The sequence below is a fragment of the Cercospora beticola genome, chromosome 5 (assembly GCF_033473495.1).
Source record: "Cercospora beticola chromosome 5, complete sequence".
Taxonomy (NCBI): domain Eukaryota; kingdom Fungi; phylum Ascomycota; class Dothideomycetes; order Mycosphaerellales; family Mycosphaerellaceae; genus Cercospora; species Cercospora beticola.
Window position 1 is genome coordinate 3,128,135 of NC_088939.1, and position 23,966 is coordinate 3,152,100.

The 23,966-nt window shown below is 53.0% G+C and overlaps 10 protein-coding genes across 10 annotated transcripts; 5 read left to right on the top strand and 5 right to left on the bottom strand.

Annotated features, from left to right (window-relative positions):
* Positions 1–866: 866 nt before the first annotated feature.
* RHO25_008499 (uncharacterized protein) lies at positions 867–2,794 on the top strand (the record flags this gene model as incomplete). The annotated part of the gene is made up of 2 exons (XM_023600636.1): positions 867–2,631; positions 2,694–2,794. The coding sequence occupies 2 exons, from the start codon at positions 867–869 to the stop codon at positions 2,792–2,794; spliced, it is 1,866 nt and encodes a 621-aa protein (XP_023449118.1).
* Positions 2,795–3,254: 460 nt separating this feature from the next.
* Positions 3,255–3,579, bottom strand: RHO25_008500 (uncharacterized protein; the record flags this gene model as incomplete). The annotated part of the gene is made up of 2 exons (XM_023600637.2): positions 3,255–3,480; positions 3,533–3,579. 2 exons carry the CDS (start codon positions 3,577–3,579, stop codon positions 3,255–3,257), a joined length of 273 nt encoding a protein of 90 aa, XP_023449109.1.
* Positions 3,580–4,241: 662 nt separating this feature from the next.
* On the bottom strand, positions 4,242–5,925 carry RHO25_008501 (uncharacterized protein; the record flags this gene model as incomplete). The annotated part of the gene is made up of 3 exons (XM_023600638.2): positions 4,242–5,720; positions 5,771–5,819; positions 5,870–5,925. 3 exons carry the CDS (start codon positions 5,923–5,925, stop codon positions 4,242–4,244), a joined length of 1,584 nt encoding a protein of 527 aa, XP_023449110.1.
* A 1,098-nt stretch (positions 5,926–7,023) lies between these two features.
* RHO25_008502 (uncharacterized protein) lies at positions 7,024–7,731 on the bottom strand (the record flags this gene model as incomplete). Its single annotated transcript, XM_023600639.2, has 1 exon — positions 7,024–7,731. The coding sequence occupies one exon, from the start codon at positions 7,729–7,731 to the stop codon at positions 7,024–7,026; it is 708 nt and encodes a 235-aa protein (XP_023449276.1).
* A 759-nt stretch (positions 7,732–8,490) lies between these two features.
* RHO25_008503 (uncharacterized protein) lies at positions 8,491–10,087 on the bottom strand (the record flags this gene model as incomplete). Its single annotated transcript, XM_023600640.2, has 2 exons — positions 8,491–9,257; positions 9,307–10,087. The coding sequence occupies 2 exons, from the start codon at positions 10,085–10,087 to the stop codon at positions 8,491–8,493; spliced, it is 1,548 nt and encodes a 515-aa protein (XP_023449724.1).
* A 1,358-nt stretch (positions 10,088–11,445) lies between these two features.
* Positions 11,446–13,032, top strand: RHO25_008504 (uncharacterized protein; the record flags this gene model as incomplete). The annotated part of the gene is made up of 1 exon (XM_023600641.2): positions 11,446–13,032. The coding sequence occupies one exon, from the start codon at positions 11,446–11,448 to the stop codon at positions 13,030–13,032; it is 1,587 nt and encodes a 528-aa protein (XP_023449061.1).
* Positions 13,033–13,307: 275 nt separating this feature from the next.
* On the top strand, positions 13,308–14,571 carry RHO25_008505 (uncharacterized protein; the record flags this gene model as incomplete). The annotated part of the gene is made up of 2 exons (XM_023600642.2): positions 13,308–13,647; positions 13,709–14,571. 2 exons carry the CDS (start codon positions 13,308–13,310, stop codon positions 14,569–14,571), a joined length of 1,203 nt encoding a protein of 400 aa, XP_023449723.1.
* Positions 14,572–15,013: 442 nt separating this feature from the next.
* RHO25_008506 (uncharacterized protein) lies at positions 15,014–15,895 on the top strand (the record flags this gene model as incomplete). The annotated part of the gene is made up of 4 exons (XM_023600643.2): positions 15,014–15,079; positions 15,196–15,288; positions 15,348–15,707; positions 15,764–15,895. 4 exons carry the CDS (start codon positions 15,014–15,016, stop codon positions 15,893–15,895), a joined length of 651 nt encoding a protein of 216 aa, XP_023449277.1.
* Positions 15,896–19,598: 3,703 nt separating this feature from the next.
* On the top strand, positions 19,599–20,559 carry RHO25_008507 (uncharacterized protein; the record flags this gene model as incomplete). The annotated part of the gene is made up of 2 exons (XM_065603064.1): positions 19,599–19,619; positions 19,684–20,559. 2 exons carry the CDS (start codon positions 19,599–19,601, stop codon positions 20,557–20,559), a joined length of 897 nt encoding a protein of 298 aa, XP_065459136.1.
* A 436-nt stretch (positions 20,560–20,995) lies between these two features.
* On the bottom strand, positions 20,996–23,870 carry RHO25_008508 (uncharacterized protein; the record flags this gene model as incomplete). Its single annotated transcript, XM_023600644.2, has 7 exons — positions 20,996–21,124; positions 21,182–21,332; positions 21,379–21,564; positions 21,616–22,474; positions 22,774–22,800; positions 22,853–23,046; positions 23,095–23,870. 7 exons carry the CDS (start codon positions 23,868–23,870, stop codon positions 20,996–20,998), a joined length of 2,322 nt encoding a protein of 773 aa, XP_023449727.2.
* Positions 23,871–23,966: the final 96 nt, after the last annotated feature.

Consider the following 23,966-nt stretch of genomic DNA (forward strand, 5'->3'; position numbering starts at 1 on the left):
CTGACTCTTCCGCATATTGTTTTTATTCCAGACTGATGTTGTTGTATTGCATACAGGTGGAGGCCAGTCGAGTGCTGATGCCTATGAGTGGAGGGAGCCGGCTTTCGAGCCGAAAGTACTTGCCATAGTTCGTTATGACACCAATCTCCGGCGACACATGTCGCTGGAACACCTCACATTGTGTTGGTCCCAGAAACGTCTGTTCCGCATCGGCCGTTCAATGTTCTGAAAGCGTCGAAGGCGCCTGCCGGAAAGCGATGAAATTATATTCAATGCCCAACATGGTAAGGCAAAAGTGCCGAGATTCTTCCAGGTTTGACTAGCTAGTTGTATATATGCAGTGACAAACTGTGTCATGCACTGTAGTTTATGCAAGGTGATAGATGCACTTGCCCATTAGAGGTCTAGAAGGTAAGTTGTCGCTTGGCAATCTGGACCTAGGTTGTCCCGGTCCGAAGGCTAATGATCAGTAAACATTCAGCTTCCGGATTTCCCACCTGCACAATCACCACAAAACGAAAGCCTTCAGAGGGCCCGATCGCGGCATGACACTGCGTGCAAGGACTGTCTTACCAAGCAAGATTGAACCGTACAGGCATCAATAATTGCCGTCTGCCAGCATTGCAGCCATCAGTTTCGGGGCCCCAGGGTAATCGTGCTATTGCGACTTAAGGCCGTAACCTTGGTAAGCGGAAGAGTCGGTGCAACTATTGATGATGAGAATATATGGTCAGAGGGACTTCAGTGTTGACTGATGTTTCGCGATCGATTGCAGCTTTTTGAGACTCCACCCCGGCAGGAGGATTAGAAAACTCGGATTGTTCACTCATCAGTCACCGCCGAGTTCTCCACTTGCAAGCGACGCGATGGAGGCCCGGACAAGAAATCGTCCGCAATCACAACTTCCTACTGCAAGTCCACCATCCAACAAGAAACGCAAGTCGAGTACTGGAAACTCGACAGATGAGCAGAGTGGCGATGATGGTAAGAAAAGAGGGCGGCCACGCGTCGAGAAGCAAGATGAATCCGCAGCCGATCGTCGTCGCACGCAAATTCGGATGGCTCAACGGGCGTACCGACAACGCAAGGAAACGACGCTCGAAGGGCTTCGAAAGCGAGTGTCTGAATTGACCAACACGATCGAACTCATGAACAAGACTTTTATGGACCATCGTGATCGTCTCTTCGGTTCAAATCTTCCAGAAATGCATCTGCGCGATGTGCGTAACACAGCGATGCAATTCGATTCGCTTATGAGTGCTGTGCGCAATCCGACCGACAGTGCTGCAGAAGACTCGACCGCAGTAGAAAGCCACCGAGAGTCAGCAAGCTCAACTCACGGTAGTGTTGATGTACCAAGGCCATCTGCTCTGGAGCCCAAGAATGTCAACTCCTGGATCGACCGCTCGACCGTCATCCACCACCAGCAGCTGAGACAACAACAAGCCCAACAGGTCGGCATGGGGTATACGATGTATATGCAAGGACAGCAGCACAACATGGAAATGGGGCACCAACACCACCACGATTACATGTCCAATTTCGATGCAACCACCACGCAGCTGATGCCCCCGAACAACAAAGAGTCGTATCCGAACCCTCAAAACGAATTTGACATTTTTCGCGTGGAATTGCCAGAGATCACGATTCCTCCTTCGTTAGAACCTCCCAAGACCTTCTCGCACAAGGAATCGAGTTTCGCACGACGTCTCCATCGTTTTGCTATTGAGCGTGGGTACCAACTCGTTCTCGATTATGAACGCGACCCTGCCACCTATGCTCGGGTATTTCGGCTCTCCCTGATGAGCAGAGACCGAACAAAGCTCATGAAGATGTTGCGAGACACTCTCGATGGCAACCCTCATGACCCTCTTGACCAAGCGTCTGATCTGATCCACGTTGGCGGAGCAGGCACGCACTATCCGCGACGGGACGAATACGGCAATCTGAAGCCTAAGAAACAATCTTGGTATATGGGAATCATTGGTCCGCAAATGCTCGCTCTCCTTGAGAACGCAGCACAGGACAGGATTAGTGTGGATATGACGGTAGAAATTGCTGGGATGGAAGGGGAATGGCTCGATCCCTACGATGTGGAAGGATATCTGGCAGAAAAGGGCATTCGCATCGACCCTTCAGCATCCTTTGCAGAAGCTGAGGTGACTGTTCCGTCTGTTCCTCCAAGTACGACGAGCGGCACTGATTCAGCGTCTTCGTTCGGAGCCCCGACTCCACCAGCTGATCAATCGGGCTTCCCATTCTGGCAACGACCTCAGCAAGCCTACGAGAATGTCGCTATGCGAAAGCAAAGTGTAACGAGCTTTGACGCGATGGACTTTGACGACGCCTGGGCTGCGAGCACGGTCGGATTCTCCGACGCGTTGACAGGAAGCTGGATGAATTTCATGCAACCGGGCCAAGGGGTGACCGTGCATCCACCACTTGACTCTCAACCATCGGCGACCACACCGACTGGTGCCACGGATCTCAGCTGGGACGGGATGCATTCACCAGGGCATACGCATTTGCAAGCACCCGACGTTCGCTCCCCTTGGACTGGCAAGACGACCCAAAACACGGCCGGCCAGACGAAGAAGTCGATCATTTTGGACGTGGCAAAGTTCTTGAGCAGTAAGTCGGATACCCCTAATTCGATTTCCTCTAAAAGTATACGAGCTAACTCCAACATGCAGCCTTGACGGAATCTGGTATGTGCCTCACTCGGGCACCTGGTTACAGGCGAAGCGATGTGGATCGCGCGTTGGCGTTGGCTTCCTTCGATGCGTTTCAATAGATTACTCAACTTCCGTAGTGTAGAGTTGATGTTGAAAATAACTTTATGGTCCTGGTCGTTTTTTTGTTCGCATCTTGGCACACAAAGCCGAGCCAGGCATTTCCTCGTCGCTCTGAAATAGGTCCCCTGCTCTTCAGGAAACCTTTTGCATTTTTGTTGCGAATCGCAATAGGGCCACTGGGTGCCTATATTATCCCGAACCCTTGCCGTTTCATTCTGTGCCCAGCAATGGGCGGAGTGTTCCGAGGATTGTCTGTGCTGGCGATGCGCGGAGTGTTCCGGCAATTGTCTATGCTCCTCGTGGTCACGATAAGCTATGCACCCTCCAGCATGGCCGCTCGGGCCCGTACATATATGTAAAGCCGGCTCTCGCACGACCTACGGGTATCAAGGCTTTAGCATATTCGCCTGCCCAAAACAAGAGCAATCTGCAGGTTCTTCCGTGGCTTAATCACGCTCTTCACGTTCCCTTCTTCTTCGCCGCCTCTTGCGCCTTCTTCGCCAACTCCTGTCTCTTCTCCTTCTTTCCACCTTTCAACAACTCCAAGTGTCCTGCTCTGCTAGCAAGAGATTTCTCTGTGAGCTCTGCGAGCCCCGATGAGTGCTTCTTCTTGAGCTGTTGGGTTTTCAAAATCGAGGCTTTTTTCGGTTTGATCACTCGAGCGCCGGTCTGTTTGCGCTGGGTGCTGGTCGCCGTGTCAGTCGTGTGCAAGAGACGAGTACTAGCATGCGACATACTTCTTCGGGGCCGGCGCTTTGGATTTCTTGATCTGTCCTTGCGCCATGGTTTTGTTCGGTATCTGTTGAATCGGGTGGCAGGATCAGAAAGTTATGAGGCTCGGATTTCGTGGCGCGAAACTCCGGGTGGGGGCCATGCGAGACCTGCACTAGCTTGTCGTGGGCCCCAGCCAGTCGGGCCAATCGAGCCGATGTCCTCGATGAGTGGTCGAGACGAGGCTCGCGCTAACGGAAGTTCGATTTTCGGGGAGCGAGGGGCGACCAACAGCACTGCTTTAGAGCTTGCCAAGCTGCACATGTGCATCTCACCATTCCTCACGAGATGAAGATGTACGGACTTGGAGCGAAGTTCCATTAACAATTCAGGCGCCATCGCGGTGTCGCGGACGTGTGCGCGGAATTATACCTCACTCTTAAGTAAGCATACATAGATCTAGGACTGCTGGTCCTAGACAGTGGCCCGCCGGGGCCACCGTTGTCAGTGTATGTGTATGGCTGGTTGCTGCTGTCAAAGCCTTGGACGACGCCCCGATACGAGCAGCCTGAAGGACCATCCTCGATCGTAACGAGTACAGCCCAAACACTGCAGCAGTGTAGCGTCAAGTCAGAAAGTCGCCCTTTCGGTACTCTGCCATCAGTCTCGGCGATCTCAAAGCACATGACGAAGGTTCCTTGGTTTCGATATAGGATCGAATCAAGCCTTGCCAGGTCACTTGGCTTCACTTTCCTTTACCACTGGATTGCTATCAACATCAGCCACTACAACATCACCGTCTGCATCTCTTGCCTCTTCCATTTTCTCATCGTCCATCGCCTCCTTCAGTTTCTGAACGTCCTTCTCAACGTCTTGGGGGTCCTTTCCAGGGGCGCCAGGTTCACCCATTTCCTGGTCTTCATTTGCTTTGGCAGCAGGAGGAAAGGCGTCGGCGACATCGGGGATAGGACTCTTCGATCTGCCTCGACCAACGGCGGCCTCCATATCCAGCGTAGGTGCGCCAGCTTCTGCAGGCCTCTGTGGGCCGGTATCAATATCGCCGATCTCCTCCGGTCCTCTCGCATGCGGCTGCTCTTCCATACCCTCATCCATCGCTGCTTCTGCAATTGCAGGCACCAGTGAGCCACCGTCGCGACCAACAACACCGGGACGGTGATTAAGCAAACTTCTCGGCGTCATGGGATTGCCATTCGGATCCATAGGCACAATGCCTGCTTCTTGTTCCTGCCGTAATAGTTCTCCTTGTGTGACCGCGCCTTGCTCTCTGAGTTGAATTTCAGTAGACGATGCTGACCCGGTGCTGGCGTCACTTTGTTCGGACAAGGTCGGCGAGGCGATCGGCGAAGATGTAACCTGCTGAGGGGCACCAGTACTATGTATGCCGTTGACAGTGACTGTCACTGTCTCAATTCCGCCAAGCCCGTGTGGTCCGTCTACCATTTCCGTGCCCTCGCTGTGTAGCTCTCCCTGGCTGTTGCTGTCTGAGGCAGACGTAGGTGTCAGAATATTTGATTGATTCCGCAGCCACGGTATTGGCGTCAGCAGCGCGCCGCCCAAGCTCTCATCACTACCGAGACCATCTCTTTCCGTAATGCCATTCACCTGTGCCTCGCCGTTTGTCAGAAAGCCTCCATTCGCTGCTACTTGCAACGCTGGTAGCGGAAAGTCCGATACAGGCGAGCTAACTGAAACTATTCGATCGAGAGCACGTAAGTAGGCGGGGAGGAAGCGGTAGTGTCGTTTCGGTCGAAGCACCAGTTCTGCGAGCCGCTGAATCGTGTACGGAGGGCTCTCGGAGAAGTCGTATTGCAGGATTTTGGTCGAAGACTGGTATATGCTGAGGAGTTCCGGCGGCAGTGTACTGTGGACAGAGAGCTGTGTTCCATCTGCCAAAAGCGTGGGTGAGGGCACGGCTTCGGTCTGCTGCGAGTCTGCTGTCACGTCGAATCCGGGAGGGAAATTCGGCCGCCCGGCGGCAATGTCAATCGGAGCGTCGTTCTCTTTCGTACTGCTCTGGCTGTTGGCTGGGGCATCGCTCTCTCCAACATGAAAATTGCTGTCGGGTGCGTCGGTGTCTGTGGTTGGCAGGCGTGGCGGGGGTGTCGAGGCGACGACTTCCGGATCGATGGGGGCGATTTGGTGCGTGGAGTGTGGAACGGGAATTTGTGGGATTGGGAACTCGTTGTAGACAATCTGGCGCAATCAGTTTAGGAAGTCGAGACATAGAGCTGGCCGGGACAAACATCGTGCAGTCGTTGAAGTAAGCTCTCAAGCACGCGAGGCCATTCCGCGCTGTCGCATATTAGCAAGGCACGAGCGCGCGCGGGTTTGACGGGGCATACATGTCTATCGAGCCGTCGCGCGCCGCCTGCTCCAGTATTTCCTCTTCGGAGATCATGTCGGTGGTGTTGTGTTTTTTGGCGCAAACTCGTCAGAGTTCAGCTTGTTGGAAGTTGGAAGACGCGCTTTGGCGGCTGCCAAGCCAAAGCTCTGTCGGCGAGTACCTACATCACTCAACCACGAGGCTCTGTGCACGTCACTCGATTCATTGTTCGTTCAAATACAGAATGTAAGAAGAAAGTGACAGTAATGGCACTATTTTCACAGAAGCTCGGCCGAGTCCAGAAGTTTACACAAACAGCCACTCTGGCATTATGATTATATTACTCCCTCGCGATCCTCATGCTCTGTAGTGAGCAACATCATAACTCCTCCCACTGGCTGAGCCTGAACTATTTGCAGTTCACATTCGGCCTTTGTTTCGTTCCACAACAGACCTCTTCGACAAACATGTACACCGGTCGGCCGGTGACACGAATGCTTAGTATGCTCGTCGAGCCTTCTTCAAATCAGTCACAGCAACATTCTTATGTTCAGGAGTCGCAGCAAAGGCCATTCCCGGCCATTCAACAATAGATTGGCAGCCCTGAGATCCTTCGATAACCAGTAGGCCCGGCTGAGTGGCCGTGGAGCGATGACCTGATGACTGAAAACAGGATGGCGATTGTGCTCGACAGTTGCTGCTCAATCTGGATCGTTCTATTCCTGGGTGTGCACGCACGAGGACAAGCGAATTCGCCGCGTAGGCATATTTTTGCTCACGGAGAAGCCTCGAACTGCCGCTAATGACCATTCGAGACTGTACGAGGCCTTTGTCGAAATAAAAATGCCGAATGCGTGATCAGATAGCCTAATGCTCTGGTTGGACTTGGGCTCCTGCATGTAAGCTTGACAACTTCGAGCCCCACTGCACAGGCTGTCCCAAGACGCCATGAACCAAAATAATCCTGGCAGTCGATCGGACATACTGTCGATGCCTAGTCTCGTCTTGGAAGTAGGTTTTCAAGAAGACACTAGTCGTACCTGGCAAACTGATCCAATGATGCCCTGTAGGCTTGATACACGCCGGAAGCCGCATCAGAACTTGACCTAGAGCAAAATTCCGTGCATGTTGAACTCGTCCTGGTGACTTAGAACAAGAATCCTCTGGGGTAGCTCAGTCGCTGCCGCTCCGCCCTGGCTCCTGAGAATCCGCCGCGGGCTGCGAGCTTGATCGAGAAGCCTCGTCGTCTGGATCGGGAAGAAGACCATTCGGCAATGCGATGTTCAGAGCCTGTAAGATCTTGAGCATCTCCTTCTGCTTTCCCACCTCGGTCATTCTTTTCGTGCGCCGCCGCAGATCAGCTCCGATCTTGTTCTGCGCTGCAGATCCCTGGTACTTCCAGTTGGGCTGAGGGCGACACTTGTCAGCGCGCATCTTCAGCCACTTGCGCATGGATTCCATTGTCTTAGGCACCGTCTGCTCCGCTGTGTGCAGCGTGATGGTAAGATTTTCGTTTTTCTTCAAATGTGTCTCTTCGTGAGGAGGCACTCGCTTGATCCAGGTGAGCAGGCCATCGAAATTGAAATCCGTGACTGCACATTTGATGGGGCACGAGGCGTGCATCAGGGGGAGAACCTCATTGCGGACCTGTCTCGAGGTTCTCGTCAAGGCATGCGGCATCTGCAGGCCTCGAATGCGGTCCTCGGGGTCCTTCGAGTTGAGGGGCAGGATGTGGATGGTGACCTTTTCCAGAGCGAGTTTGTAAATCTCAATGCGCAGCTCGGCGGGCAGGTCGAAGAATGACGTCTTGTCCCGTGTGGGCGGTGGCGCCCGAGGCGGTGCGGGCTGCAGAGGTCGCAAGGTCAGCAGCGGCGGCGGCATGGTGGTGCTCGCGGGTGTGGGTGTTGGAGAAAGGAAGCCGGGTGACGGGCAGAGGGTGGTTTTGTCGGGGCGCTGACTAGCTAGCTTTGCATGATCCCACAGTGCAATTATTACTGGAGCTGGGAAACGTGGTAGAGAGGCAGCGCTACCCCCGAAGGCGAAGGTAAGCAGCCAAGTGCGGTCGTTGGAGAGCAGGCGAGCCTGGATCCTCACTCCCTGTGCCGGAGGCCGCTGGCGCCAGAGAACCGCCAGACGAGGCGGCGTCAAGGCGCTCGCGGTCGTCGGGCGAAGTGAAACAGAGGCCGACGCTGGCCCGGGACACGATTGCGCAGAAAACGTCGCCGCTGTTGCTCCGCAGGGAAGAGGGAAACGGGGCGGCGACGAAAGTGAGGTCAAAGGCGCGCGCGCCTGCCGTCGATCTTCCCAGGCCGGCCCTGCTGCTCATCAGGAAAGTGCTGCCAGACCCGCGCGGAGAAGTCGCGGCCCGAAATAGCTCGTCCGTGTCGCCGCTTCTCTGGGCGCAACTTTCGCGTCCGCTGCTCTCGTGCTCCACCACCACCGCACCCGGTGTTCACTTCGACATCATTCCTGCGCGAGCGACGGATCCGGTACGAGACGGGGCGAAGAAAGACAATGCATTGCTATCGAGGAGAAGAACGTCTTCCTACCACACGGCACCAGACCGCCCACCGCCCCGACACTCCACGCCGCACCCAGCCCAATCGCCTGCCACCGTGAAGCCTTCCCTGTCATGGCGACTCAACGCACCCGCGCGCCGTCGTGCACTGCTTCGTACAGCTTGTGCAATTCCACGTGGTTGGCGCTATCCCTCGAGTACTTTCCCATATGCCCATCGCGGACAGCGTCGAGATGCGCTGCAGTCCCGGCCTCCTTTGTCAGCAGCATCTGCTTGCCCCACGACAAGTGCACCACGCTCTTGCTGATGAGCTTTGAGCGGAAACCTTGTTGAACAGTGATGGGTTGGTTGTGTCTGTCCCGCACGTCGGGTGGGAGCCGCCTGCTGCCCTCCTTCTCAACCTTGATCTCAGCTGCCGCAAGAGACCCACCGTACTGGCGATAGGCGACAACGGCAGGGAAGACCACAATGCGGACGATGGCCTCGGAATTCTCCTCCTGCTTCCTGAGCACCGCTCGTTCAAACCCTCTATCGTCCGTCACCTTGTCGTACGGGCTTGTTCGAATCATAGTCGCAAGATTGAGCGCCTCCATGCTGGCCGGCTCAAACTCTTCATCCTTGAAGGCTGGTGACCAATAGTACACCACATCTGGTGCTCGCCGGATCAAATGCGAGATCGATGCTGCGTGCTTGATAATCTCGTCAAGAGCCTTGAGATCTTCCTCGCCCATACCACGAACAGACCTGTCAGATGCGTTCTTGCCAGCCCAGAAGGGCTTGAGCATTTTCGCAAGCTGGTGCCGGACCCGGAATACATCTTGCGCCAACAGATGTGCATCAATGCGGTTCTGGTTCACCAATGTCGCGCGCTCTTGAGTGCGCACGAAGCCTATGGACATATTAGTGGCTGAAGTGTGGAAAAGCATAGCATGGCTCACCATCATGCGTAGTGCCGCTCGTATCAATGCTCTCCAGCTTCTCCCGCAGCTCATCGTCTGCTCCGAACAAATAGTCACCAAAGACATGTTCTTTCAGGGCCCGAGCCACGACACCCATCACAATCGCTTTTCGAGCTTCGGCATCGGTCAGCAGCTCCTTCCACCCTTCTTCCCCTTTTCGTCCACCCATAGCGATCGACCCGATGTAGCGCACGAGCTGCTCCTTGGATGACTTGAGAAGCTTATCTGTGTAACCCGTCTCTGTCTTGGAGACCAAGGGCACGCGACTGGCAAAATCCACGAGCTTTCCTTTGAGCTCTTCAATTCCGAGCACCAACATTTCGTCCTTGCCATTGTTGTCTGAGCCGGCATCAGAGCTCTGTTCAAGGCGCGCACGAAAGAGTGCTCGGCCTACATCCTCGTCGAAGCGTGTAGTCAATGTAGGTGGGTTTCCCCTGTCGCTGGGTCCAGAGTTCCCGAACTGCTCATCGATATCCGGTGGTGCTTCGGAACTGGCACTCGACACGCTGTCAGTTGAACCAAGCTCCGAGATATCGATGTCCATAGCCTCATCATCGTCTTGAGGCCGGGGTTTGTAGCGTTCCTGACGGCTCCGGAAACTGCTCTTGCCTGGACTTTGTGTCTTGTGGGGTGATAGTCTGTTGCTACCTGTGCGCAACAGCGGCTCATTGCTGAAGCTCACTCCAGGCTTGCCGGGGTTCCTGGACGAAGCAGGTCCTGGTCGAGCCTTACGCCCGCCGTTTTGTTGAGTCCTCCTCATCTTGGGTACGGTCAGAAGAAGCGATGGTGGGAAGTCCAGAAAGATCAGCTGCGAGGCCTTGTCGACGTTGTCGGAGCCGCGCGGACAGTCAGGATCGTGATGTTTGCGACAGGTCCAACAAAGCAAAGCATCGTTTGCCCGCAAGCATGCAAGGAGGGAATTGCTTTGTTATCGAAGCATACATTCCAGAAATGTGACTGCGCAACGTCACGAGGCACGTGCTGCAACTTCAAAACATGGCCGAAAACGATCCGTTGGCCAAGGTGAGTCTTGTCTTGCAGACCTCCACTACTGACTATCATAACACAGTGAAGTTTGCAACCACTCTGCTGCGGAGAATGTCCGACGTCTGCATCTGTTCAGGTTTATTATTTGTGTCATTGGTGATTCCACCTCACCATCAACTCAGGCTCTTCATGCTGGAGTATTCGGACAGCACAAAGCACATTGGCGAGTAATCAATCTGCTTGGGGCCATTTCGGACCCTAGTACTGATGGAAATTGGAGAACAGCCAACGTCTCGCAAGACTGACTGTGATGAAATTTCGCCGTCGTGCCTGCTTCATATGATAGCTTGCATAGCGTCTGTTGGATTTGCAGGCGTTCGGACACTGGCCAAGGAGCCTTTCCTCCACCCGAGAGACATCCCGCCACGATATCTACCGCACGTACAGTGTCGTGTCCAATGGGGCTGCTGCTCTTTCTGCTGCCTATGCCGCTCTTGCCACGAGAAATCAGTCCATCACGGCACAGTTGCACGAGTGCACATGAGCTCAGTCAAGCAACAGGCGAGTAGTCTGGTTTGAAAGGCTTTGCCGCCGTAGTGACAATGCCAAGTGTGGCGATGCATCGGGACCAACATTAGTCGCCAAGCTGTTTCTAGCGGGCATCACCTTTGTCGCATCGTTTTCGCTCCACGTGGAATGCCAAAGGATGGCATGGACTCGCGGGTGATGAGGCGGGAAGAGGGATAGAATAGACTAGGATACAAGACAGGACAGGACAGAACAGCCTCCTTTCTAGATCCTCACGTGACGGGCACAAGAGACTCAGCCTCAGCTCTCTGACGTATCCTCAGCTTCGCATGTAACGGTGTGTGCCACCCCTCCACAATGCTGCCTCGAGCGGCAAAGCGTTGTGGTGATTTGCTGGACGGAGCTTGGTGGGTGTGATGCGCGTATATCACGATGCGCCATGCATTGCTGCTGCCAACTTTTCTGTGTTACCGTTATTTGCTCGCACCTGCCACTCACGTCGCCAGCCAGCGCTTCTCTGTTCTTGAGTGAAGCAGCCCGGCGCTTCGAATCCACGACACTCGACACTTGCGACCAACACTGACAAGCAGACGGCATTGCAGCATGGCTTCGCACGATGATCCCAAGCTGCTCTACGCAATCAAGGGCATCAAGGCCTACCACATCCAGGATGGACAAGAGCAGGATCTCTGCCCATCGGGCCCACAGACACTCTCGTTGCTCATGGTGCCCACCGCTTCAGCCTTCGCAGACCCCACTACAGCAGGCGGCACTCCAGACCAGGACTTCTACCTGCACTTGAACCTGCCCCCGGAGCTTGACCTACCACTTCCCGCAACGACGCAAGTCTATCACCAGCCGCCTACCAGCTATCTGATCCCAAGATGGGATATGGGCCCAGGCGCCGGCGCCTTCACCCGCATCGAGTTTCCCAAGATTGGCAGCGGCGTCACCCAAGACGATGTAGACACGTTCGAAACGATCCTCGCCCAGTGTACTGCATTCCTCGAGCGCGCGAAACCCCCGAACCCAGCACAGAAGAGCGAGAAGGGAGGCGTCTACAATCCCCAAGACTACGCGCCAGGAGGACAATTTGCCCACGATGATGTCTACGGCAAGAAACATGGCGAGATTGTGCTGATCGACGAGGACAATGGCAGCGTAGTGGGTGAAGTAGCAGGTGATGCACAGATCATTGAAGATTCGAAGCTCAAGCCAGGCTCGAAAGATCCCGTCGAAGTGCAGATCAGCGAGGATGGCAAGAGGATCGAGGTTCGGCCAGTGTCTGAGGACTACCTGCGCATGGCCCGACACCCAGCCTACAAGGACAGCAGCATCGTCCAGAATGCCGCGACAGCGTCCCGTCTACTCGTGACTTCGTCATCGTTCGTTGGCAATTGGTTCACGAAAGGCGCAGAGAACTTTACCAGGAGCACGAAACCAGTGGCCAAGCCTGTCGAATTCAAACCGGCAACCCATCAGCGAGCACGAAAAGTGAACACGTTCACTACCAGCGTCGCTTCGACCTCGAGCAAGACAATTGGACAGATTGGCAACCATATCCAGAACTTCACTGCAAAGGCCAGCGGGCACAAGAAAGACCGATCCCACAAGGGTTACGACGAGAAGGGCAATCCTCTCGACAAGAATGATTACAAGCCAGGCATTTTGAACAAGAGCATGATTGCATTCACAACAGTGATGGACGGCATAGCAACAAGTGGCATGACGCTATTGAATAGTAGTGGGGCAGCTGCAAGTACAATGGTAGGACATCGGTGGGGCGCGGAAGCTGGATCGATCGCTGGCGAGCTTGCAGGCGGTGTCAAGAATGTTGGTCTCGTCTACATCGATGTGACCGGTGTGTCGCGAAAAGCAGTCATCAAGTCCGTAGCGAAGGGCATGGTGATCGGCAAGGTGCGCGGTGGTGGCGAGGTGGTCGTTGGAGGTGGCGACGGCGGAGATCTTACTGACGACGAGAAGAAGAGGATGGAGGCCGAATACAGGAAGCAGGCACAAGCGCAGCCATCATCCTCTAGCACGTATGGCGCGGCACCCGAGGGTGGCTATCTGCCTACTAGCGAAACGTACGACCCAGCAGGCTTTGGTAATGCCGCACCTCCAAGATATCAGGAGTTTGGGCAGCCAGGAGGAGGGTCTGCTTCACACCAGTATGATCAGAAGCGATAAGGATTAGGGTGTTGAAGGCATTGAGCACAGCGCATGAGATACCACCAGCAGATCGGACTTTCTAGCAGCATGAAATAGCATACAATGTATATGAGTCAACTGAGATTTGACCTCATTCACGCCCTGCAACATCGTGTTCGTGCTCGCGGCGGTCTTCAGCCTAAACTTTCAACCCCAATCGCTTCCATCAGCGGCATGCCACTTCCATTCCTACATAGAAACAGGTCACCACTTTCCATCTCCTCTAAACAATCCCCAATTTTTCGCCAAGAACAATGGCAGACCACAAGACGTGTCCCCCGCTCACGCGCGAGTCTGTGAAGGCTGCTCATAAGCGTATTGAGCCCTACATCTACCGCACGCCAGTTGCGACATGCGAGACAATAGATCGTATCGCAAGCACAGCGCAATCGGAAAGAGATGAAGGGCAACCTGTTGGACAAGAGAAGTCCAACGGGACAGCGAGGCCTAAAGTGAGATTGTTCTTCAAATGTGAAAATCAGCAACGCATTGGTGCTTTCAAGGCTCGCGGGGCGTTTCATGCTTTGGGCAGATTGATTCAGGAGGATGGCTTGGAGAATGTGAGGAAGAGGGGAGTTGTGACGCATAGTAGTGGTAGGTCGTGTCGTATATTGTCTAACTGAGAAATGTAAACCATGCTGATGCGAAAAGGTAGGTAACCACGCTCAAGCACTCGCTCTTGCGGCAAAGACTCATGGAGTTCCCGCGCACATTGTCATGCCTGGAATTAGCACGCCGAGCAAGATCGCCGGAACGAAATCACATGGCGCGAATGTCATATTCTCAGGCTCGACTTCTGATGAGAGGGAAGCTGTGGTGGCAGATGTCATCAAAGAGACTGGTGCTACGCTTGTGCCGCCTTATGATCATCCAGATATTATTCTGGGACAGGGAACTCAGGCTTTGGAATTGGAAGAACAGGTTGAGGAATTTTTGAAAGGTGATCACAAGCGTAGTGCGAATGGGAGGACGGGGCTGGATGTTGTGGTGGCGGGAATAGGTGGCGGAGGAATGCTGTCGGGTGTGGCGACTGCTTTGCATGGGACTGGTATCAAGGTGTTCGGAGCGGAGCCAAACTTTGAAGGCGCTAATGATGCTGAGTTGGGGTTGGAGCAGAATAAGAGGATTGAGAAGGTGAAGACTTTGACTATCGCAGATGGGCTGAGGACACCTGTGGGTGTGATCCCGTGGTCAATCGTTACGGATAAAGAGAAGTTGGAGGGGGTGTTTTCCGTGACCGAAGAGGAGATCAAGGCCGCTTTGAGACTGGCTATGGAGAGGGCGAAGCTGTTTATTGAGCCAAGCGCAGCTGTGCCTTTGGCCGTTGTGTTGTACAACGAAGACTTCAGGAAGATGATCGAGGAGATGTCCGGAGGCAATGGGTCGAACATTGGTATCGTCCTGAGCGGAGGAAATACGACGGTCGAAGCTATTGCTAAGCTGTTCGCCCCAAGTGAAAGGCAAGCAGGGCAGGTTGGAGTGAATGGTGAAAAGGTTGCCGAAAATGTTGCTGGTTAGGCATCGGGCTGCGATGAAGGCATAGCTGATGACATTTCAAAGCATAGAGGATAGAAATACACGTGTACAGCAGCGCTTGGTCGGCAGCCACCTCATCGTGTCGATTGTGTTGGCACAATTCAATTACTCATGTGCTGGGCATGTGTTGGGCATGTGAAGTTGATGCCTGAGGTGAATTTGAGAAGACTGATGTAATCACTTGGCGCGGGGTGCTCGTAGTTGCCTCTGGAAACTGTGGCGGAACTAACCGATTGGACCGTGCACTTTGGGCGTAAAATCACTCCTTCGCAAACACTCAACAAGCTCTTGTGCCAGTCACTCCTGCACTTCAATAACCTCTCTCTCGTCGGACTCGACCACAAACGAAGCTCGACCGTCGATTACTGCACCGTTCGCGACAGCGCGCACATCGCAACCACATAACACACACCGACCGCCAAACATGGCAGAGGCTCAGGCGACTCCCACTTTCAAGCTCGTGCTTGTCGGTGACGGAGGTACTGGAAAGGTGGGTCACACTACGCGTGCAAAAGAGTTGGCGGGATAGTCGGCTTGTTATGGTGGAGGATGGCGACAGCAGGGGCGGCAGCAACAGCAGAAGGATACTGACAACAAATCTTCCAGACCACATTCGTCAAGCGCCATTTGACCGGAGAGTTCGAAAAGAAGTACATTGCAACACTTGGTGTCGAGGTCCACCCACTTGGCTTCACCACAGTAAGTAATACCACTGGATTTGCAACCCGTCCACGAGCGGCTACTGACTCTCCACCTAGAACCTGGGCCAGATCCAGTTCGATGTGTGGGACACCGCCGGTCAAGAGAAGTTCGGTGGTCTCCGTGATGGATACTACATCAACGGTCAATGCGGTATCATTATGTTCGATGTCACATCTCGCATTACCTACAAGAACGTGCCAAACTGGCACCGCGATCTCGTCCGTGTTTGCGAAAACATCCCGATCGTTCTCACTGGAAACAAGGTCGATGTGAAGGAGCGAAAGGTCAAGGCCAAGACTATCACTTTCCACCGCAAGAAGAACCTCCAGTACTACGACATCTCGGCCAAGTCCAACTACAACTTCGAGAAGCCATTCCTGTGGCTCGCTCGCAAGCTCGTCGGCAACCAGTCTCTGGTACGTAATATGGCGCGAAGCAAGGGTATCGGAAGCATGTACTGACCAGATCGCAGGAATTCGTCGCAGCACCAGCTCTCGCACCACCGGAGGTTTCGGTCGATCCAGCCGCCATGGAGCAGTACCAGAAGGAAATGGCAGACGCGGCCAACATGCCACTCCCAGACGAGGAGGACCCAGACTTGTAAATACTGGGTACAATCACAACTTACGAAGTCACGGCACGATTAAGCATCAGGTCAGGATGGAGGTTGCACGTAAGCGGGACAGCGCACGCGCAAGACTGCCCGCAGCTGAGATGGCAGCAAGGTCACACGGACCAGGCGACGGACATGGCTTAGCGGTTGGTGTACTTTCTTCATCCCTTGAGCATTTCACGATGGCAATTTGCTACGGCATGCCACTCCTCACGAACCTCTAGAGAGAGCGCGAGGACACTTGCAAAAAGCGATGGCGTTCAACACATGCTGAACTGCATGAACTAGATAGACGAACTATACTGTAACGAAAAGCACGTTGATGCATTCGCAGGTCCCCCGCTCCACTTTCTATCGGTTCAGTTCCTGTTGTCCTACTACAGCTCGGTTCGTGCAGAAACAAACATCGAACCGCAGATCACAGCATATTCCGGTCCGCATCGTTGAGATCAGACCTTTTCCGATGCCTCCCATCTACCCCCACCTTTTTGTCCTACGACCATGTCAAGTCTTCTGTCCCCGCAGTGGGCCCCAAACCAAACGGTGGCTTATCACGGATGACAAAGCCTTATACCGTCTGACTGGACGCCATGAGCGTTATATCTTGACCAGGTTCGATGCTGGTGCTTGCGACGGTTGCCAGTTCGGAGTAGTAACGACTAGACTCAGGGTGCCGACAACGGTTGTGAGGCCAAATGTGCACGAATGCTAGCCCGATGTCTCCTCTTATGGAATGCCAGCAGAAGCACGGGTTGGCCAAGTTGTGCTTGTGGATGCGGGGAGGCTATCCAACTCCTCCTACGTCCTATCTCGACAATGGGGAAGAAGCCGCGTGAATGTTTGGGAGACATGCGCGTATGCTGTTTCAACAAAGGTTAAGCCAAGGAAGGCCAAGAAGATCAAAAGGTCATGCGCAAATTGGGGGTTGGAGCAGTTAGTGCAAGGTATGTCTATTGTGATATGGAATCCAGATGCAGAGATTCTGCCTCATGGATTTGCCAAACTCCAGGCTTGACGTATACGCATACCAGAAACCAACACGCGCCGTGAACGACTTGCCAAACCGTAGCGTGAACTACACGGAGTCTGCCAGATCCTATAGTGATCGAGCACGGACTGCTTGCGAACGTTGTGAAGACCGTGGTTGTTCATTCTTGGCAACTAAGATCTGAGACTCCCTACCAAAGTGCTAGATGCATTTCGCGGGGTATATATGGAGGTCTGCGCGCATATGCTTCCATGAACTCGATATAGAAATCACCGCAATCATCGAAACTTCTCCGCAGCATTTCTCCCTTAAGCATGGCGTCAAATAACATGCAACTCCGCGAAGACCAACAGATCAAGATATGGAGCCTGCCTCAGGAGATAAGAGACATTATATACGAAGAAGCCTTGACGAATACTGATGCGCCTGGCCAATTGCCCTCTGAGCTCTACCGCGTCTGCCATCGAATGCGTAGAGAAACACGTCGTCTATACGAACACAAGAAGATCCGTTCGGAAGTCTTTTGGAACTATTGGAAGCCGTTCTCATACAGTATCTCCGATCAGAACGCTATTTTGTCGTACAGGCAACTCCACATTCGGACGCCTCAAAATCCAAATTTTGCCTCATTACGCCTGGACTTCATTATGAGCCACGCGGTTACAGGCCATAGACGAGTCTCCATGGTAAACATCTCACTCGTTTCGGAAACGGGAGAAATTCTTCCATTTAGGCTCAGACCACGACTTGACATCGTTGGGCCAGATCTCTATGCACAATCGAATTATCTGGTCGATGTCGCGATTGCGAAGGTGCTAGAAGAAGCGGGACATTATTTGAGTAAGACGATAGACTATCAAGATGCTCGACAGAGGAAAATGGGCTCCGATCTGTGTTGCGAATTGGATAAGAGTGTCCGTCGCTTGAAATCGGGTTGGACGACTGTAATCTTGAACCAGGCAGATTTGTGAGTTGTCAACATTCTAGTCGCTCTACAAGGCAATGGAAAATACGAGAGAGAATCTGCCAAAGAACACGCCTGCTGATCTGTGTGACCGGACATGTGAGTCCCTGGTATCTGCAATATTCTTGCTTGCTTTGATAGAGTAGCTTTGTGATCTCATCTATCAGGATGGCAGGTATTCGTTCAATGTGGACAATTCTTGCATTATTAGATATGGCATAGTCACTTCCTCTGCACTTTTGCTACAGAAAGGATGGGCAGTCACGGTGGTGCATCAAGAGCCGTGCAAGCATAGCCGTGCAGCTTCCGGGGCCAAAAATGTTCTCAAAAGTACGCAGTCGTGCTGAATGTTTCGCACAGCTTCACACTTACATCATCGACGGGTCGTTCTTTCACTAGGGCTTCTGCATTCCTGCTCTTCACTCCGACAACAACCCTCCGCTCCAGCTCACATAGAATTTCATCCAACATGGACAATCTTTCATCCAATTCTCAGGCCAAAGCTCTCGAGAGTCTAGATAGCTGGAAGTATCAAATCCTGTTCGGCATCTGGCTTGGAGGCACAGCTTTCGCATTTCATCGTATCCGACGTCAGCCATTCCGACAAGCTGTCAAAGTTGAGCAGTACGAGACTGTGTTCAAAAGTACTTCTTTAGCTGCGACAGTTGCGGGTATCGCGATGAGTGGGAGGGCCAACAGAACCAGACCGAGGGCTTTTTGAGAAAATTACCCGCACTGCAGCAAATTCAACGTTGACATTTAGAGATTGTCCAAAGCTGCCACAACTCCAGTAACTAGTGAGGATCTGGTCACTGTTGATACAGTCTGGAGATTGGCTGAGAATTGGCAGATTAATGGCCTTCCATGATCCATGCTGTCGTCCAGCGCCTGAACCCAGGCACTTAGACGATCACCCCAGCCTGCCGTATCAGCCACGGCCCACCATCGACTTCAAAATTGACTCTCTGGATTCGATTTACAGATGGCAGACCTTATTGGTCATAAACGTGCGTCAACATCCCTAGACATGGACGAGCTTTTTTTTGGCTTCACGGCACTTGGGATGTCTCTCGGAGAGCAGATAAAACACATGGCTGGTGTGGACCGGATCATGACAGGCTATCATGAGCACCCTAAGGTTGGCACGAGAGCTGCTCCACAGACGAGCAAGGGGATGTGGAGGTTGTTTCGGCGCATCTGAGGAGTTATGATGGACACACACGAGGTCATCAGAAGGGATATTTTGAGGACGAATTGGGAGTGAGGCTGACTTCGCATACTCTCATCCACGTTACATTTGGCTAACAATGTAATTGCAGTGAAATGGAGTTGTTGAAGCGCACCTGAATCGCGCCTATCTATGAGGCTCGCAGTCAGAACATTGCTGTATGCTCGGCAGGAGGCGAGAATCAGTTCCATTTGATCCGCGATGCAGTCTGGACTTGCGTACGGAGAGTACAGGAATGGAGATCTAGACCTTGAGCAAATCGGCATAAGTCTTGACTGAGCGTGCGCTTCAGGACATTGCTGGCGCCATTCTCTGGGGAGCGTTAGAGACAACACGGAGAACTCGCTGAGCTATTCCAGCAGGAACAAAGCAGCTGCAACGGCCAAGCCGAGTTGTGAGTACAATCGATTGTCCTTCATTGTACGGATGGTTTACGAGTAAAGACGTGGGTGTACAATGAAGGCTTTGTAGCTACTATGCCATTGTCTCCCTTCAGAGAATATAATTGTCGAGCATGAACAACCTGGAAGAACTGGTAGCTCAATTACATCGTTCTGGAAACGGTAAGTGCTCATACACTATTGCTCACAACTCAACAGGCCCCCAGAGATCCATCACAAGAAGAGTCAGAGCTGTCAGCAGTCTACGCTCGCGAAACCATGACCACTCTCGCACAGTTTCTCGCCACTGGCTTGAAGCCGGTAGCTCAAGTGCCTCAAGAAGACTGCAGTTGCGCAATCTGCCTTGACGACTCCATCGACGTTGAAACGCCGTGCAAGCACGGATTCTGCAGACGCTGCATAACCAGGCATCTGGAAGAGAACAATCAATTCTGCCCCATATGTCGAGCACCACTCTGCGAACCGCCGCCTCCTGCTACGTCAGTACATGAATGGGATCAGATCTGGGAGCTTGCAATCTCCTACAGTGCAGATCAAAATACTCGCGCCGAAGCAACGACGACTGACCCGTACAGTATTGCTATTGAATTTCTTCGCAGCAGACAAGCTCATACCACAGATGGTATCCTCCGTCTCATCCGTCAGCGGAACGGACAAAATTACACAATCCCAATCGCCGGCCGTGGAGTGATTCCTCCAATCGATCGACTTCGCGGTCCCATCCGAGCTCTTGCAGCTCTGATCCGTGCTCGAGCCCAGCTCTCTGGCGGTCGCGCATGGAATGAGCGCCAAGTTGCAGAGTGGGACGAGATTATTGCACACATCGAGGTCGTGGTTATGAATCATGAACAACAGAGATATGTGACAGTCTCAGATGTCAGCACAAACCTCATGCGCGAGCTGCATCGCGAATGGCGAAAAGCTCATGGGCGCCGCGCTGTGCTTCCAGACTTCTTGACTCCCGAACTCGATCAGCTGTCTATCGCTGTGCTGGACTTGGTCGCGTACCTGGCGTACAAAGAGGCGAAGGCACAGGCACGTGTCGACAGCCAGCAATCGTGCTCGTTGATGTAAGAAGGCTTGCCGTTGCTCCTGCAGCTGTTCAAATTGGTAGGTGACTCGTTGTTATTGCCATAGATTCTGAAATTTGACTTAGTTCAGCCAGCCATTTTTTGATGCACCGTATTCCGCGCGAAGCTGACGTGCTAGCTCTTCCGAGATTTCCGAACTCACAGTGCTGTCGAGATCAGAAGAGGCTGTTTTTCATGATCGTGGAAAGGCTGTGCACGGCTCGATACCGCGTGACTTGATTTGTCTGTACCGTTTGATGCACTTTTCTGTATTTGATCCAAGTTTCTGTACTGTTTGATGAAATCTCCGCATTGATATCTCGAACATCACAAAGGAGGGCAGTCGATTCTCTTTGTGACGACCTTTCCTGCTGGAAGCACAAAGCCTGCGCACAAAGAGATATTTGGACTACAGCATGCTCTTGAGGAGCTTCGCAATATTAGCTGAGTTCGTCGTGGGGACTTCGTGCAAAGCTGACCTCTTCATGACCTATGCTTGATTTTTCATTTGTTTCAGAAAGCAGGAGTTGAGACAGCATTTGTTTGTCGTGTTGCACTTTCAATACATGCTATGACGTGTCAGCATTTGAATATGATGTTTGATCGCTGGCGGCAGTCTTGCTCACCTCTTCAAGTGTGTCTTTCATGATGTATCTGATCGTAGTGACTGGCCTCGTCTGGCCCATGCGGTGAACCCTAGCCAGCGCTTGTTGCTCGACGCTAGGGTTCCATTGTGGTTCCATTAGGTATGCTCGCGAGGCAGCGGTGAGATCAAGTCTGATGTAGTCAGCGCATGTTCATACATACTATCATATTTGCTTACCCTACAGCGCCGCAGGAGATGGTGAGCAGCATGACACGTATACTTGGATCCTTTGAGAAAGTCGAGATGTTCTTGTTGCGTTTTGCCAGTGGAACAGTACCGTCGAAGCGCACACAGCGGATGTTTTTATTGTCGAGTGCCTGCTCAATCACGTCAAGAGTGGAAGTCCAGAATGAGAGCACAATACTGGCAATCATTAGCGCCAGTTTGTTATTCTCACGCAACACATTCGTTTACCTTTTCTCGTCCCTTGAATGCACTGCCAAGTCATTCAGAAGCGCTTGAATCTTGGTGGGCATGTTGTCTTTGTTTAGTGCAAGTTTCTTGTTGGCCGCAGCCTCCAATAGCACTGAGACCTCAGTACCAAGGTGACTCTGTTGGTTGCAGCAGGTGCAGCACTTGCTGTTGGACTGGCACGTGCTGCAGATGAGCCATTGACAGGGGAAGATCAGCGGCCGGCCTGAGTCCAGCGAGACGTTGTCTGCAGCGTCTGTAGTCGCCATGCCAAGATCACTTCGGCACACAGAACAGAATGCTTTGCCTGCGGCAACAAGGTCGCTGAAGACTTCGCGCGACCTCTTTGGTGTCCACGTTTCGTAATCCATCGAATCCTGTTTCGGTGCACGTAATTCGTGGAGGATCCCAAGATTGCAAACCATGCGTAATTGCGTGAACATCTGAAAAGTGGTGCACGAAGCAGACCACCTATCGCCGTCCTCGGAGTCTCTCTCAAGTGTACTGGTCTTTAGTGCTTGATATAGTCGTGCTTCCTTCGGACCGAATTCCAAGCGACACACCATGTCTTGACGCTCTGGCAGAGTAACTTTCGCCAACGACCGTCGAAGCATGACACATTGTATGAGCTGCCGGAGCTTCTGTATTGCGCCTTGTTGGCCATACCTTGAGATCAAATGATTGGTGAGCTCCTGAAAGGTGCCATGCTCCACAGATAAGGGCAGACGAAGGAATTCGAAAAGACTTGAGAGGTCCAGAAGTCTATTCTGTATGGGCGTGCCACTAATCGCCCAACGAGCATGGGATTCGAGGGCTGCCACTGCTTGGAAAGTAGCACTCTTTTGTACTCGAATATCGTGGGCTGTGACCAGTCAGTTGACGTGTCATGGCGTTGGGAGAAGGCTTGCCTTCGTCCAGAACAATCCTCCTCCATTTCACTCTATAGAACGGCGATTTCATTGTTGCATTGATCCTGTACTCTCTGAGCAGTGTTTGGTATGTCGTCAGAACTAGGTCTTGACAAGCGATGCGCTCTTCCGAAGTGACCTTCTCCCTGCCGTGATGAAAGCACCATGAAATTGCGCCCTGCTCAAGATGCCTGCTGGAGTAAGCTGCGTTCCCACAAATCCTCAGACACTGGGCAGGCCAACACGTACTGACGTAATTGCGTTGCCCATGTTTGCAACACTGTGAGGCACGTCAGCCTTGATCGCAAGCATTGCAGTAAAATTTGACCTACAAGGAGCGCGGACGACCACAAGCGTAGTGGTAACGTCTGAGCCTACAAATGACGCATTCAACGCGTCCTTATCACTAGCCACGAGCGCGATGGCAGTCAGCGTCTTCCCTAATCCCATGACATCTGCTATGATGCCTCCAAAACTGTCGTGAGGTCTGCAGATGCTCTCTTCGCCTGTTATGTTGTTTACATATCTGGTCTCGTCAGCATGTACAAATTCACAGTGAACACAACACATATACCTCGCGCAGCCATTTGAGCCGCTGAGCACACTCCATATCTCGGAATCTTGAGCTTGCCTACAAGAACATCGCTCTCTTCGGTGCATGAACGTCAAAGCCTGCTTCTGGTGGCCGAGCAAGACGGTTTTCAATCCGGAAGGCGACAGAGCCTCACTAAGCTCCTCTTGTGTCTCCAGGTCTGCCAAGATGTCCGCTGGATTCTGATATGACTCAAGTGTGTTTCCAAGCAGCTGATCGTGGAGGGAGAAAGTCATGCGAATAGGATCTCCAGGTTGACACAGCCTGTGCGGATTACGATGGGGCACATTGCGATCACAGTACTGAGGGTGCTGCAAGTAAATACTACACTCGTCCAGAGCGCGCCCAACTTCGTCGATGTCCGCCTCACTGGTGTAGAGAACGATGCAGAGCTGGGCCTCAGCCTGCATCTTGCCACCGGCGCGAGATGCGCAGGACGACCAGGTGAGATACATCTGGACGTCGATATGCTCCGCATCCTGAATTGATCTCACCAAATCTGCAGCGTGGCGGTGAAGACGGGCAAATCTCTCGCCAGAAGCCTGGCCGACTACCAAGTCGTCTTGCACCCATACCGCAGTCCCATCCGCCCATGTCTGGCCGCACTTTGTAATGGAGAGATCGACAATCATGCCCAGGCATACTTGTCGCACCTCACCGACCCGGCTGGCAGCTGGCTCTTGTGTTTGCACACTGCATCCAGGCGTTGTGGATGCGGAAGGTGTTAGATAGCCATAATCGGGGGCATATTGCGTCATGCTTGAGCGCAAGATTCACGAGAACATAGTCTTGAAGTAGCTGGAGTGGGAGGCTGGCACGCGAGTGCCGTCTGCCACGACGACCACAGCCTGATG